Below are 13,988 nucleotides of genomic sequence, written 5' to 3' on the forward strand. Positions count from 1 at the left end.
CCTGGAGCATTGGAAGCTGAGGAGTTACCTTATAGAGGTTTATAAAATCATGAGGGGCACAGATAGGGTAAATAGAAAAGGTCTTTTCCCAGGGGTGGGAGTGTCCAAAACTAGAGGGCATAGGTTTAGGGTGAGAGGGGAACGATTTAAAAGAGACCTGAGGGGCAACTTTTTCACGCAGAGGGTGGTGCATGTATGTAATGAGCTGCCAGAGGAAGTGGTGGAGGCTGGTACAAATACAACATTTAAAAAGCATCTGGATGGGTATCTGAATAGGAAGGGTTTAGACGGATATGGGCCAAATGCTGGCAAACGGTATTAGATTAATTTAGGATATCTGGTAGACATGGACGAGTTGGGCCGATGGGTTTGTTTCCATGCTGTACATCTCTATGACTCTATAACACTGTGACACTCAATCCCTGTGGATCTTCTTAAAGTCGATAAGATTGCATGGTGAGCAGCATTTATGAAATAAGAATTTGAAAAAAAAGTACAAGTATAACACCATTTCCTCTGGAAGGAGAGTTCAAGGCTTTGGACTGTGACAAGAGGAATTATACAGGGACGTGTTTTATCTCCTGCACTTGTGTGGTATTGGGCAGGTGCTGAGAGTGGGCATAGTGTCATGGAAGAATGTTCCCTTCAGCAGGCTGACAAGTTGAGTGAATAAGCTTGGCAATAACATTCAGCTGGAGGTAGCAGAAATGGTCGAGGGTAATCTGTTAAATATGGAGGCTGATGGAGTGAAGGGCATGGAACTCTTGTAAGGCCTGCAAGAGAACTCCTAACTTAACAAAAGTAAATACTTTACTGGAAGGTTGTCTACTTCTGCTGATTGCCCTCAAGCAGGCTGGAGCAGCTTTCTTTCTTAACACCAGCATTAAAATGGGACCCATTTTAGTGATATAATCAGATGGCCATCTGCATTTTTTAAAGATGGAATCCATTTTGGATGCACTGTGGAAATTCACCAAAGATCCTCTGAAGATCCAAACCCTATGACCACTTCCATCTTGAAGGACAAGGGCAGCAGGTGCATGAGAACACCACCAACTGCAAGTTCTTTTCCAAGACACTCACCATCCTGGCTTGGAAATAGGTCACCATTTCTTCACTGTCACTGTGTCAGAATTCTGGAATTCCCTCCCCAAAGGCAATGTGGGTCAACCTACAGCCTGCAGACTATAGTGGTTCAAGAAGGCAGCTCACCACTACTTTTTCAAGGCAATAAACGCTGGCCTAGTCACGAGTCCCACAAATGAATAAGTAAAAATTAGGCTTTGGAATATCACACTTCTCACCCACAACATAAAGTTGTTCTCGGTCTGATCACACAAGGAGTCCTAGTGCGTAAATGTACTCAGTTCAATCGGATGAGCCCCGTTTTAATGCTGATGTACTCTGAGTAAATATACTATTCCATTTTACGTACCTCTTTTCCATCCCATTCAATTTCTCTTGGGCCAGAAATTTAAGATATCTCTCTAAATTTGCATTGATTAGTTAGTCAATTTCATTGGAAATCTGTCTTGAGTGTCTAGTATAACCAGACTTTCATCATGCTAACTTGGAATGACCAACCATTGTGTTTAGGAAGTCAGAAATCATAGACATAATTAAAGAACAAAGAAAAACTTAGGCCGTTGTCTATTCCAATTTTCTCCAACTGGGATTTCACTTTCCTTATGTTTATTGTCTCATGGAGCAATTGATATTTATTCTCATTAACAACCAATTTTGAAAGAATGTTGACCATTCCATCACATATAGACTGCTCTGACTAATGCTATCAGATGTGGGAGAGCCCTCATATGTGTGAACTTAAAATATCAATTCTTCTTAGCTGCTGTCCCCCATAACTCTGAAGTGTTAGCTAGGCATTTCTTTGATATGTGAAGGAGTGAGTAAAAGGCAGCATCATAAATGATGGAAAACATTTGATACGTTCTGCGTTTGAAATGTTCACCTCACACAAATGGCTTTCTCCAGTATTGTTTCTGGTAATTCAGTAGTAATGGCCTGTAGATAATGTTTTGACGGGTATAAGTCTAGGCAACTTGCTGGAATTGTTGAATAGTGGTTCTTTCTGCTTGTTATAGTGATCATCAAACCTTACGTTCATCTTAAAATTTTAAAAGTTCCATTGTAAATATTATAATCAGATGATTACTGAAGAAGATCACTCATTCCATATGGCTTGTGGTCATATTCAATCACTCTTGGACTTTTCTATTCTAATCTAATTTCTCTGGCCATTTCCTTCTAGCTGTCTCTGAATGTCCTAATTGACTCAAGTATCATAGACCTTTGTAATAATTCATTTTATACTCTCATAACCATTTGCATGAAAACAATTACCTAGTATTCTGGCCCTTTCTGTTTCTTGCTCTGATCCTAAGTTACCTCCTAGTTCCTATTTCACTGACCAGTTTGTATGATCAACATTATCATGTCAAGATTTTGAACACTTCTGTTGGAAGTTTTCTTAATTGCTTTATTTCATTCAACAAAGCCTTAATTTTCAAAGTATTGTGATTGTATCTTCAGATTCCTTTTTTATTCTTTGGGATCTACATTGCTCATTTTCTATGGCTCCATTTATATATTTGTGTGTGGTTGCCCAAAACTGCACCCAATGCTCAAATTGTGGCCCAATTACAACCTAATCAGCATAACTAACCTTATGTTCTGGTTGAAAGCTAGGCAACTAGACACTTCAAACCATCCGAGTTACTTGCCTAGGCTGGACATGGCTCCTGACTTTAAGATGTTCAATTGAATAATTGTTAAGCACGTTTCCTAATGCAGTTAAAAAATCACACAATACCAAGTTATAGTCCAACAGGTTTATTTGGAAGCACTAGCTTTCGGAGTGCTGCTCCTTCATCAGGTGGTGCTGATGTTCCCTAGCAGCTGATCTTCTTGCTGGTCTGGGTGATACAGGTTGAGGATTTTGGGAGACACTGTCAAAGCAGCCTGGGTGAGTTGCTGCAGTACATCTTGCAAAAGGTATGCTGCTGCCACTGAGCTCAGCAATAGATGGACTGAATGTTCATAGAGTGTGGTAGGGAAAGTTTCCTAGGGCAATATGTCATGAAGCTAATCAGGAATAGGCTATGCTGGATTGGAATACACATGCTCTGAGCCTTTCTCTCGAGCACCGGGCTCGCTAATGAGGCTGCTGCAGCTGTTGGCAATGCCCAGCAGAGGAGCCCCTGTGTCGGTGTTGGTCAGCCATGTTGATTCGGTTTCCCTCTTTCAGCTCTCTTAATATTTGGGCTCGATGGTGTCAGCATGGCTATCGCCACAGCCCATCCCTTCCGCTCCAAGCATGGATCCTAGCTGGAAAGCACTCTCCGTAGAGCCAGTCAGTTTACTCAGCATCCAGTGGGGGCATAGCAACCCGGCCTGCTGCAAAACCTGAGGGAAACATCATCGCTATCTGTGTGTGTGTGTGCGCGAGACTGGTGTCTCCAAATCATTTCCTAATGCAGGTTGGGTCCATCTTTCAGGCTTGTTTGATTTCACTAATGTCATCAGGATCAAAGGCATCAGGTTGCCAGTTGGGCCAACTTAGCAGGGAAGTGGATCAAAGCTCAAGCAGCAGTTTTCCTGTGGACTCCAAAAAGGAGAGATGTAGTTCTCTGTGCATTAGGCAGATATCGGGAATGACTGACTGCCTGTCTCTCCCAGCAAGAAAGACTCAGTTGTTGACAAGTTCATTGACTAGATTAGACTCTCTCTCTACAGTGTGGAAACAGGCCCTTCGGCCCAACAAGTCCATACCGCACCTCAGAAGAGAAACCCACCTCCCTACCCTATATTTACCACTGACTAACGCACCTAACACTGTGGGCAATTTAGCATGGCCAATTCACCTGACCTGCACATCTTTGGATTGTGGGAGGAAACCGGAGCCCCCGGAGAAAACCCATGCAGACACAAGGAGAATGTGCAAACTCCACACAGACAGTCGGGAATCGAATCCAGGACCCTGGTGCTGTGAGGCAGCAGTGCTAACCACTATGCCGCCCATTTGTGATGTCTTGAAAGGTTGAAAGAGCAATAAGAGGGATATTGGGAGGGTGAGGATGATGTAAAGAGGGTGTTCAAAGAGTTCAAAGATCAGGACAGGGTTTTATCTATCAGTAACCACTCCTAGTCCCCATTCATGCCCCTAGTTGTCCCAACATTAGGGAAAATTGACCCCTTCTAACCTAAGCTGGCATGTAAAAAACAAAGTCGCCATAGTCCGACCAGACATTGGGCAGCTCTTTTATCAGAGAGAGATGTCATGTGATGTTTTAATCTGAGTGTACCCTCTCTGTAGGGAAGACAGGTAATCATGCTGGTGGTGAATTGAGGCCCTTAATGGTTGCCAATTGACCATTAAAAGACCTTTACTGGTGGCAACTCAATAAGGTCACCTAAGGACAAAGACTGTCTTTTTCACCTTCATAACATTGACCAACTTCATTTCTGTGTCAGCCCATCTGCTGTTAAACTCTTCATTTATGACATTTTACTTCTAAACTTTTATCCTTTAAAGCGCTTCAGGCTGGTCTTCTGCATTCTTCCCTCCATGTATCCAAGGTCATCCAAAACTCTGCTGTTCCCTGTCTTAACTCGCTCTCAGCCTAACTGACCCAACACATCCATTCCTGCTGACCTATGTCAGCTCCCATTCAAGAAAAAGTGATTTGAAAATTCTGCCCTTGTTTTCAAATCCTTCTATGACCTTTCCAACCTCTGTCATTGAAACTTCCTCCAGCCTTACCACACTCTTTGATAATGTCCGCTCGTCTAATTCTGCCCTTCTGATTAACCCCTAATTTGAAATGCTTGAGCCATATTCTTAGGGCTTCAGCTTTAACATTTTACTTCCTAAATCTCTCCACCTCTTGTGTAATGTTTCTTCTGGTACTAAATATCTACCAATCTCAGGATCCTGATGAATTGAACCTTCTTAATTCAATACCAAATGCTGGCAGTTTTTCTGGTCTTTTCCCACAACTCAGTCTCTTGACATTAAGACCTCTTTGATTAAACTGAGTGTGCATTAGAACTAAATTAATTCTTAATTATGGCCATAACGTTAGCCATAAATCAAGGTTGGGATGTTAAGGTGTTATATATCTCAGACCTGGCCAAATTTACCTTACATCAATCCACTACTCATTTCAATGAAGGTAGATTGGAAGCTGGCAACCATTCATCACCTGGGAAAGTTGGTTGTTTATTGAAGTTTTTTTAATAAGGATGATTTGTTATGATTGAGGTTGAAGAAGTGCACTGTCTGTTAAGACACTCCTTAAAACCTACCACTCTGTCCAAGCTTCTAGTCATCTGACCAAATATCTGTTTTTGTGCTCATGTCATCATTTGTTTAAACTGTCCTATGAAGTTCTGGGGACGATTATTACTTTGAAGGTACGATACCAATATAAGTTCTTGTTCTTGCTTTTGTGTAGCCATATGGACAGTTTCATTTAGGGAGAGATGCCTTTGCCCCTCACTCAGATTCTCATCAAGGTGAAGAAGTTGATGTAGTCATCCACAAGTAGCTCACGGAAGGCAACAGTCTGATCCACAAATGAGAATGAAGGAGATGTACGTTGATGGTGATATCTGATCAGAGTCGAAGAGTGTGGTGCTGGAAAAGCTCAGCAGGTCAGACAGCATCCGAGGAGCAGGAAGGTCGATGTTTCAGGCGTAAGCTCTTCATCATCAGCCCTGATGAAGGGCTTATGCCTGATACATTGACTCTCCTGCTTCTAGGATGCTGTCTGACCTGCTGAGCTTTTCCAACACCACACTCTTCGATTCTGATTTCCAGCATCTGCAGTCCTCGCTTTCTCCTAGGTGATATTTGATTCACTGGCAAAGTTATCAATGGGAACAGTGAGTGAATGGAGAGGAGATTAACCCAAGATTAACACCCAATGCAGACATGTAGTCAGAGAGAGATAGGATTAGATTTGGAGCTCATATAGACGCAACAACAGGCCCTATTGAAGATGCCAAGAAAGATATAGTGGGAAGCTGTAGTGTACATTGAAAGGACTCAAGCCTGAAACGTTAGGGGAGTCAGAAGATCAATGAGTGTTGTAAGATTGGGGTAGGTCTTTGGGAGGCTCCAGCATGTGAGAAAGATGGAAGCATAAGAGGCATAATGACAGGACAGAGGCTTAGGAAAGGTATTGAGAAAAGAAGTAAAATGAAAAGGACTAGAAAAAAATGGAAATAGGAACAGTAGGGCCAGATTCATTAAGACAACCAAGACAACCAAAACAACCACATGATTAAACATAAATAAATCTCAACTCTCCTGGTGATTACCAGGGAATGAACAACAATCAAATTGCAGCTGAAGTTGAAGTCTGAGTCCTGTGCTGAAATTTAGAATAGTTAGATTAGAGTCAACAAGGATCATCAATGCACAGTTGTCCTATTTCAGAGGCAATTTCAAGAGGATAAACTGACGGAGACGTTATCTTTGGGCCAATGGTACATAGACATAGCGCAGTACAGGCCCTTCAGCCCTTGACGTAGTGCCCCCCATGAAATCAATCTGAAGCCCATCTAACCTATTCCATTCTCATCCATGTGTCTAACCAATGACCATTTAAATGCCATTAAAGTTGGCGAATCTACAACTATTGCAGGCAGTGTGTTCCACACCCCCACTACTCTGAGTAAAGAAACTACCCCTGACATCTGTCCTATATTTATCACCCCTCAATTTGAAGCTATGCCCCTTGCACTAGCCATCCCCATCCTTGGAAGAAGACTTTCACTGTCCACCCAATCTAACTTCTGATTATCTTATATGTCTCAAGTCACCTCTCAACTCTCTTCACTCTAATGAAAACAGCCTCAAGTCCCTCAACCTTTCCTCGTAAAACCTTCCCTCCAAACCAGGCAACATCCTAGTAAATCTCCTCTGAACCCTTTCCAAAGCTTTCACTTCCTTCCTATAATGCGGTGACTAGAATTGCATGGAGTATCCAAGTGCGGCCACACCAGAGTTTTGTACAGCTGCAGCATGACATCATGGCTCCAAAACTCAATCCCTCTACCAATAAAACCTAACACACTGTTTGCTTTATTAACAGCCCTATCAATCTGGGTGGCAACTTTGAGGGATCTATGTACATGGACACCGAAATCCCTCTGCTCATTTACACTACCAAGGATCTTACCATTCGCCCAGTGTTCTGCATTCCTGTAACTCCTTCCAGGAGATGTGTAGGATTGTTTGCAGGGTGAAGGAAAAAAAATCTACCTGATTTTATCTGGAATTAAGAGTCTAAGGATGACCATGAATCCATTGTGGAATATCGGAAAAACCCATCTGGTTCACTAATGTCCTTCAGGAAAAGAAACAGTCATTCTTCCCTGGTCTGGTCTACATGTGACTACAGACCCACAACAATGTGGTTGACTCTTAACTGCCCTCTGGGCAATTAGGGATAGGCAATAAATGCTACCTAGCCAGCGGTGCCCTCATCCCATGAAGAAATTAAAAAAAAATTCAGGAACCCATTTTCCAGTTGAATGTTCCCTCTCTTGCTTTTAAAAGTTTATCCAGCTGAATCCCTCAATCATTCATTCCTTGGTTCATGTGAGGCTTTTACTGAACAGAACAGATTTCTAGTTTGTTATTTTTGCCAGGACTGACTACTGCAGATTTATCTGCAATGATCTACATTTGCTGCATACCCATAGCTAATCTGTGTCCATATGCAACCCACTGTATGCATTCTCAGTTTGCCATCCTTCATAATTTGATATTGTCAGTAAGTTTTGATACGTTGATTATAAATCGAAAAGCCTTACAAAGGCTAGCTTGATACCACCTATAATATACTAGAGAGGAACAAATACCAGCTTGTCCAATCTGTGGTAAGTCCTCTGTCTTTTTCTAATAACTGGTCAAACTGCTTCAGCACAATTACTGCCAGATTTAAATAGTCAGGGGATGTTCAATTCATTTGTGTTTCATGCAGCTGAAACCAAAGTAAAAATTATGAACAGTTGCCCTTTTCAGGCACTAGACATTCGTGCAACCTTATGCACTAGATACATCTTTTCTATATACAGTATGAAAGTACAATGAAGGAGAAGTATAAGGAGGGACATAAACAAAGCAGAGAGGAGACTGCACACAAACAAAAATAGAACCTGGAGCACAGATCAAAGTCTGGCCAAATAATTAAGTTGGACAGGCAGAGAATACATAAAGAAGGACACAAAATAGTTGACTGAGTCACAGAAAAATCGATGGAGGAAGTAATTGTGTGCAATCTATATTGGGATATTTATATGTGTCTTTTAAAGGAGTCTTGCCATCTGGGTCAGGTATCTTTTGACTGATGCTCCAAGCTGTCAGTAATGCCTCTGTGCTCCGCAGTGCTTCATATTGCATCTCAAAATTGTTGCTGGGACAAGAACACGTTTCAAAACGTGAAACAAAGCATTTAAATCAAAATAAGCGGATTGTATGAATGGATGTTTTGTATAACACTTGCCATTTACCAAAGCGCTTCATGACGCTGGAGATCTGTGGGAGGGCTGTGGAGCAGCTTGCAGAAGCCTTTGCTAAATGACCTCACCTGGAGCAGACAGAATGTTTAGTAGTTGATGCCAAATTGGTGATTAGAATGTGGATATTGCTTTTCAAAGGATGGAACTTACATTTAAAGTGTGAGGAAAATCTGATCCCTGTGGTACCATCTGCTGCTCCTGCGAGGAGTGGGAAGCTGGGCACCCGACTGTTTCTACTTCCTTTAAATGACCTTCTCAAACACTGGTGCTGACTTAAAAAGTATATAATGCAACTCTTTCACCATCACTAAATTCTCATACAATGGCATGTTTTTCTTTAAGCTATAATAATATCCTAATCACGGAAGTGTGTATCACATGATATGACAAAGATAAAATATTACAGTAATGTATTATATTTCCTTAATAGTGGTATATCTGAAAGGCTATTTAAACGAAGAATTGAATCAAAGCTGCCCCTTCCTTGATGACTCTTTCTGTAAGCACAATGTTATATTTCAATTAGAGGGTGTTTATTGAGTCACCCTGATGGAAATTAAATTAACAAGCTGAGTGAATTGCTCCATTTAGTAAAACCTATCAGTACTGATACTAATGCATTTGGAATCAATTAGAGCTTGAGAAAATACTCCTGGTGAAATAATATCCTCATTAGTTATATTCCTGAAATAATTAATGTCAATTGTAATTGTGTGTGCATGTGTGAATTTCAATAGGAAAATAAATTCTTAAAGTAAAATTGTCCCTTCATGGAGTGTGACAAATTATTCATTTGGCATGACTGGTTGGCATTTCTGAGAACAACAAGAAGGATTAATTTATTTTAATTCATTGGTGCAGATCCTGCTGCCTGACTCTGGGGTTCAAATTCATATCCTCAAGGAGAACTTCTTTCCAAGAATAGCCTTTGACAGTTTCAGCCATCAGGGCAGCATGCATAATTAAAGAAAGCAACCCCTGCCATCTTACACTGTGTAATAGTCAATGGAATAAGAAGAGGTTTGAACGCCAAAGAGCAGCAGGGAACAGAGGTGAGAATGTTGTCAGGCTTTGAAAATATCATACACCCAAGATGGGTAGTTATTTGGTGAAAAGTTAATTGTACATGTATTTCTATCTATGAGAAATTATCTCAGTTACAGATTGAGGGATAGGTAATAGCATTCATTTCATTTTTCTGCTCTAGAAATTTCTTTTTTTTACCATTTCTCTTTCGATAAAGATTTACAATACCACTTGAACAAACAGCACATACTGGAGACACATCTGAGATCCTGGCATAAAGGCTTACTGTTTAATATTCATGAGCCATCTAATTTGGCTGGTGCACTCGGTACTGATCAAAGTGAAGAATGCCGCTGCAGGAAAGCTCTGTGCCTGTGACAGTCATCAGTGTCATAACCAGTCAAGGCTGCTCAAGCAACAAACTGTATTGTACTGAAGCACTTTTAGCCCTTTTACAGGATTGAGCTGTTACTCTCTAATTTTGCAGGGGCAGGGCTATTCAGCCCCTGGATACCTGTAGTGAAGGACGTTTGCTAATGCTTTCTTCTGCTTTTTCTCCTCCTAAAGGTTTGTTCAACCAACTGACCATGTAGAATCTGAGAACCTGAGACAATCACGATGGGAAACTCTATATGGAGTGGTGCTGGACTTCAGCCTTGCCTGCAGCAATCCATTTGACTATTAACTGGTTCTTGATTCCTGTCCTTGATGAGACTAAAGTGCAGCGAATATACATTAGCAACCTGCAGTACAAAAGCAAAATAAAAATAGTGGATATTTTGATCATCCTGATTGAACAGAAACGTAAATACAGTCTGCACTGATCTTACCCCTGCCATAAATATCTTCATAAAGCTGTAAGCAATACTGTGGAAACAATGGGAGACATGACAAATAGTGCGGTGGATTTCTATCCAAAGAACCAAAGAGGCGAGTCTAATCATGCAGGTGAATTTGGGTGTTCTCTCAATGAACTCCGCTCTCTTATGGAGCTACGTGGATCAGAGGCAGTGCAAAAGATACAAGATACCTATGGTGATGTGAATGGATTCTGTAGACGTTTGAAAACTTCACCAACAGAAGGTAAGGTTATTTTATAGTGAAAAGCATAAATGTACGCTGACACTAAAATAGCCAATCCTCAACTTTAATAAAAACGTTGATTATTTTGACTTGTTAATACATTGCTTTTGTGTTCAGTGACTTGTATCTGCGCAATGTCACATTAACCTTGAGAACAATAGCTCGTTGTGGCAGGTAATTTCTTTGCAGGATTTGGTCAATATAGCACATGAAAATGTGTTGTGCCTATTTTGGCCGGTAATATATTTAGTTGTGATCTCTGCATTGCTCAGTAATAATGTAAATTATATAAATATATGCACAGCATGCATACATCAAAATACAATTAACAGCTCTTTATCGTTCAGCAGAATCAGCCAGTTTAATTATTTACATGAATTTTTCATTCTCTGTCTTGAACTGCTCTTGTACAGTGCATAGTCACAGATCATTACCACAACAATTATATATTTTTACAATAAATGAATATATTCTGAAATATATATGCAAACCAGGTCAGACAAAACTTTGAACTTGGGTTATGTGTAGCTCAAGAGAAAGTTTATTTTGTGAATGTGTATAATATTTGAAATCCTAACCTATGAACAGTTTTATCTATACAAAGGGGATTTATTTGCACCATTCTATGAATAAAACATTATCTAATACCATCACATTAGTACTTAGGCACTGGTTTATAACTACAAGTTTTGAAGTACTTCAACATATTAATTGATATCAGATATTCTCTTAAAGTATAACAGGAGTTGTTGTTCATTGGCATATTAATGAAAGTCCATTGCATGAAATTTGCTTTCCTTTTTCTTTCAAGAATCTTAGCAGGTGGATTTGACGGCCAACAACAAATGAGGCAAAATGGCATAAATATTGAACTGGATGTATCAAAAGCAAGAGTTTGAAAAAGTACAGATTTCTTTACATTGGATGTGGTCACAAGCGAAAGAAGGATCAAAAGCTCCCAGTTTTGATTGTGTTTGTGCTTGAGCTCTACTCTCCATCCTCAGTGTGTAAAGTTCTCTCCTCCAAAAACTGTCCTCAGTTTATAACCCAAGTCATGGTCACTTGTAACACCTATTCTTACTGACCATGTAAATTGTCTATTACTGTCACAAAATCTCCTTGTTAAAATTTTGATTCACGTATTTAAACATCTCTATGGCCTTGCCCCCTCTGTGATCTTTTTCGCCCTTATTATTAACTTTTCTCCTGTATTCTACATTCCCTTGAATTTGACCATTCACCCCTATCCTTTTGCCCTAGCATTACAGCCGAGCTTTTAGTTATCTGGGTCTAACTCTCAAGAATTCCTTTACTCCTCTGTTTCTCGACCTAAGGACATAAGAAACAGGAGCAGGAGGCCCATTAAACCTTTGGCTATTCAATAAGATCATGGCTGGTCATCAGCTAAAATGTAACTTTTATGCTTATTCCTCATATCCCTTTATTCCCTGAGCATCGGAACGCCTGCCTGTTTCAACCTTAAATATTCATTTATGAACATTCCACAATCCTCTAAGTTAGTGAATTCCAAAAGATTCCCAACCCTTTGAATGAAGACACTTCTCTTCATCTTAATACTAAATGATTGGCCCTTTTCCTGAGCCTGTGTCAGCATGTTCTAGATACCCGAGGCAAGGGATACAACCTCTCAGTGTCTATCCTGTCAAGATCTTTCTAAATATAAGTCCCTGCTACTTTGAAAACATCTTTAAGATTTCTCTCTTTGACCAGGTTCTGGTCACAATTCTGCATTGTTGAACATTGTTGAAATTCTTTATCATGTTTAACAAAATTGAACTATTTAAACATTCTTAAAACATGCAAGTATTTTTATGCTTAATTAATTTGTTAGCCTAACTTGTGATGCTACACTGCTTACCCATAAAGATGTATGCCAGTAGCTGAAGGGAATTTCACAGTTGATGAGCTCAGTGGATCATAGAATTCCATGTTCCTCTCTCTTACAAGTGCAATCCCTTGTCTGAGCACATTTTATGAGTCCTAACATTGATTGTTTATTCAACTGTGGAGCAACATTCTCAAGTTTGATGGACTCATTACTTGACTATATGTTTTGTAACAGCAATTGTTTGATAGCCATCAAGAACAAGGTAGCTGACAGATATTTAAAAAGTAGTCCTTCCCCCATCCTCCTTCCCTCTTCTACCAATAGCTCTGTGGGTATTGAAATGAATTGTAGTTCTTCATTACTGCCTGGTCCATCCAGCACAACAATGGATCCATTTCATTTCAGAGGTAGTTTAATTTTCACCATACTTCCTTGCTGAGAATTTTTGTTCGATTTTTTTTTTCAAAACATTGGACAACCAACCCTATTAAATTCTTTCACGTTTCAAGTAATGTTCTATTATTTTAGATGGTCACTGAATTCAAGTTTGACTAGACTGCATTGAGATAGTCATTCTGTGAGTGTTGATCAGTATTGCATTGTAAACAATGTTGACATTCTCAGTGCTGAATTATGTCAATCGCACATTAAATTCTGCTGATCATACATGCATGTGGAAATTGCCAAGTTTCTGACAGAGATTGCCCTCTTCTCCAGAAACTGTACACTGACTGTATCAAGCCAAGAAATCTCTGCATTGAAATACTTTAAATGGTGTGAAGCCGTTGTACTTGTGCACCCGAGCACACTAAACTCACCAGAAAAAAGCTAGTGTTTTTCTGTTCCAATGTAAGTACATTTTTAACAGCATTATATTCCATAACTACTGCCAGAAAGCCTTTTCACTAGGGAAGATGGAAAAGAGTTCTGCAGATAGTCAAATCAAGATCAGATTTGATTACAGCTTTTACTCTGTATGGTCACTTGCTGTCAACAAAGCAAAGTTGCCTAATCACCATCTGTAATACATGGTGGAGCTGTGACATTCCATCAACACTCTGCTGTATGTATTTAAATAGATATATTCAATACCTTTGGGATTTTTGTTTAGTCATGAATTGGCCTAGTTTGCAGATTATACATATTCCAACTAAAGTACATTGGTGATAGAGGAGAAGGCCATTGAGTCCAATATAGGGTTAATGATCACATAGTAACTGATTGCGCTCTCTTGGATAATGTTAAAATTCAAAGCCACATGGGTCCAGGTAAATGTTAGGTATTGCATTGTATTCATGATTTTGGTCTTGTGCATGTTAGAAAGTACTTCTATCCTACACCTGTAGGCACCCCATTGAGTAGTATGGTCCTGGTTAAGCTTCTCATTTCTGATAACCCCAATGATGTTGAAGAAAGGTAACAATGCTGCATGTGAAGATCACCAAGCAATTGTAGGAATTCCTCCCATTGGAAATATTGG

General features: G+C 40.0%; 1 protein-coding gene across 13 annotated transcripts in view; it reads left to right on the plus strand.

Moving 5' to 3' along the window:
• The window catches only part of atp2b2 (ATPase plasma membrane Ca2+ transporting 2), an 819,963-nt gene that overhangs the window by 420,031 nt on the left and 385,944 nt on the right, over positions 1 to 13,988 (plus strand). For 10 of the 13 annotated variants that reach the window (XM_043707907.1, XM_043707910.1, XM_043707911.1 and 7 more), the window contains 2 exons: positions 9,412 to 9,602; positions 10,144 to 10,659. In XM_043707907.1, the coding sequence (XP_043563842.1) occupies positions 10,455 to 10,659 (205 nt within the window). In that variant the 5' untranslated portion in view covers positions 9,412 to 9,602; positions 10,144 to 10,454. Of the gene's footprint in view, positions 1 to 9,411; positions 9,603 to 10,143; positions 10,660 to 13,988 lie in introns of those variants that run through there. The other 3 variants (XM_043707899.1, XM_043707900.1, XM_043707901.1) reach the window with 1 other exon arrangement.

The sequence above is a fragment of the Chiloscyllium plagiosum genome, chromosome 18 (assembly GCF_004010195.1).
Source record: "Chiloscyllium plagiosum isolate BGI_BamShark_2017 chromosome 18, ASM401019v2, whole genome shotgun sequence".
NCBI classification, from domain to species: domain Eukaryota; kingdom Metazoa; phylum Chordata; class Chondrichthyes; order Orectolobiformes; family Hemiscylliidae; genus Chiloscyllium; species Chiloscyllium plagiosum.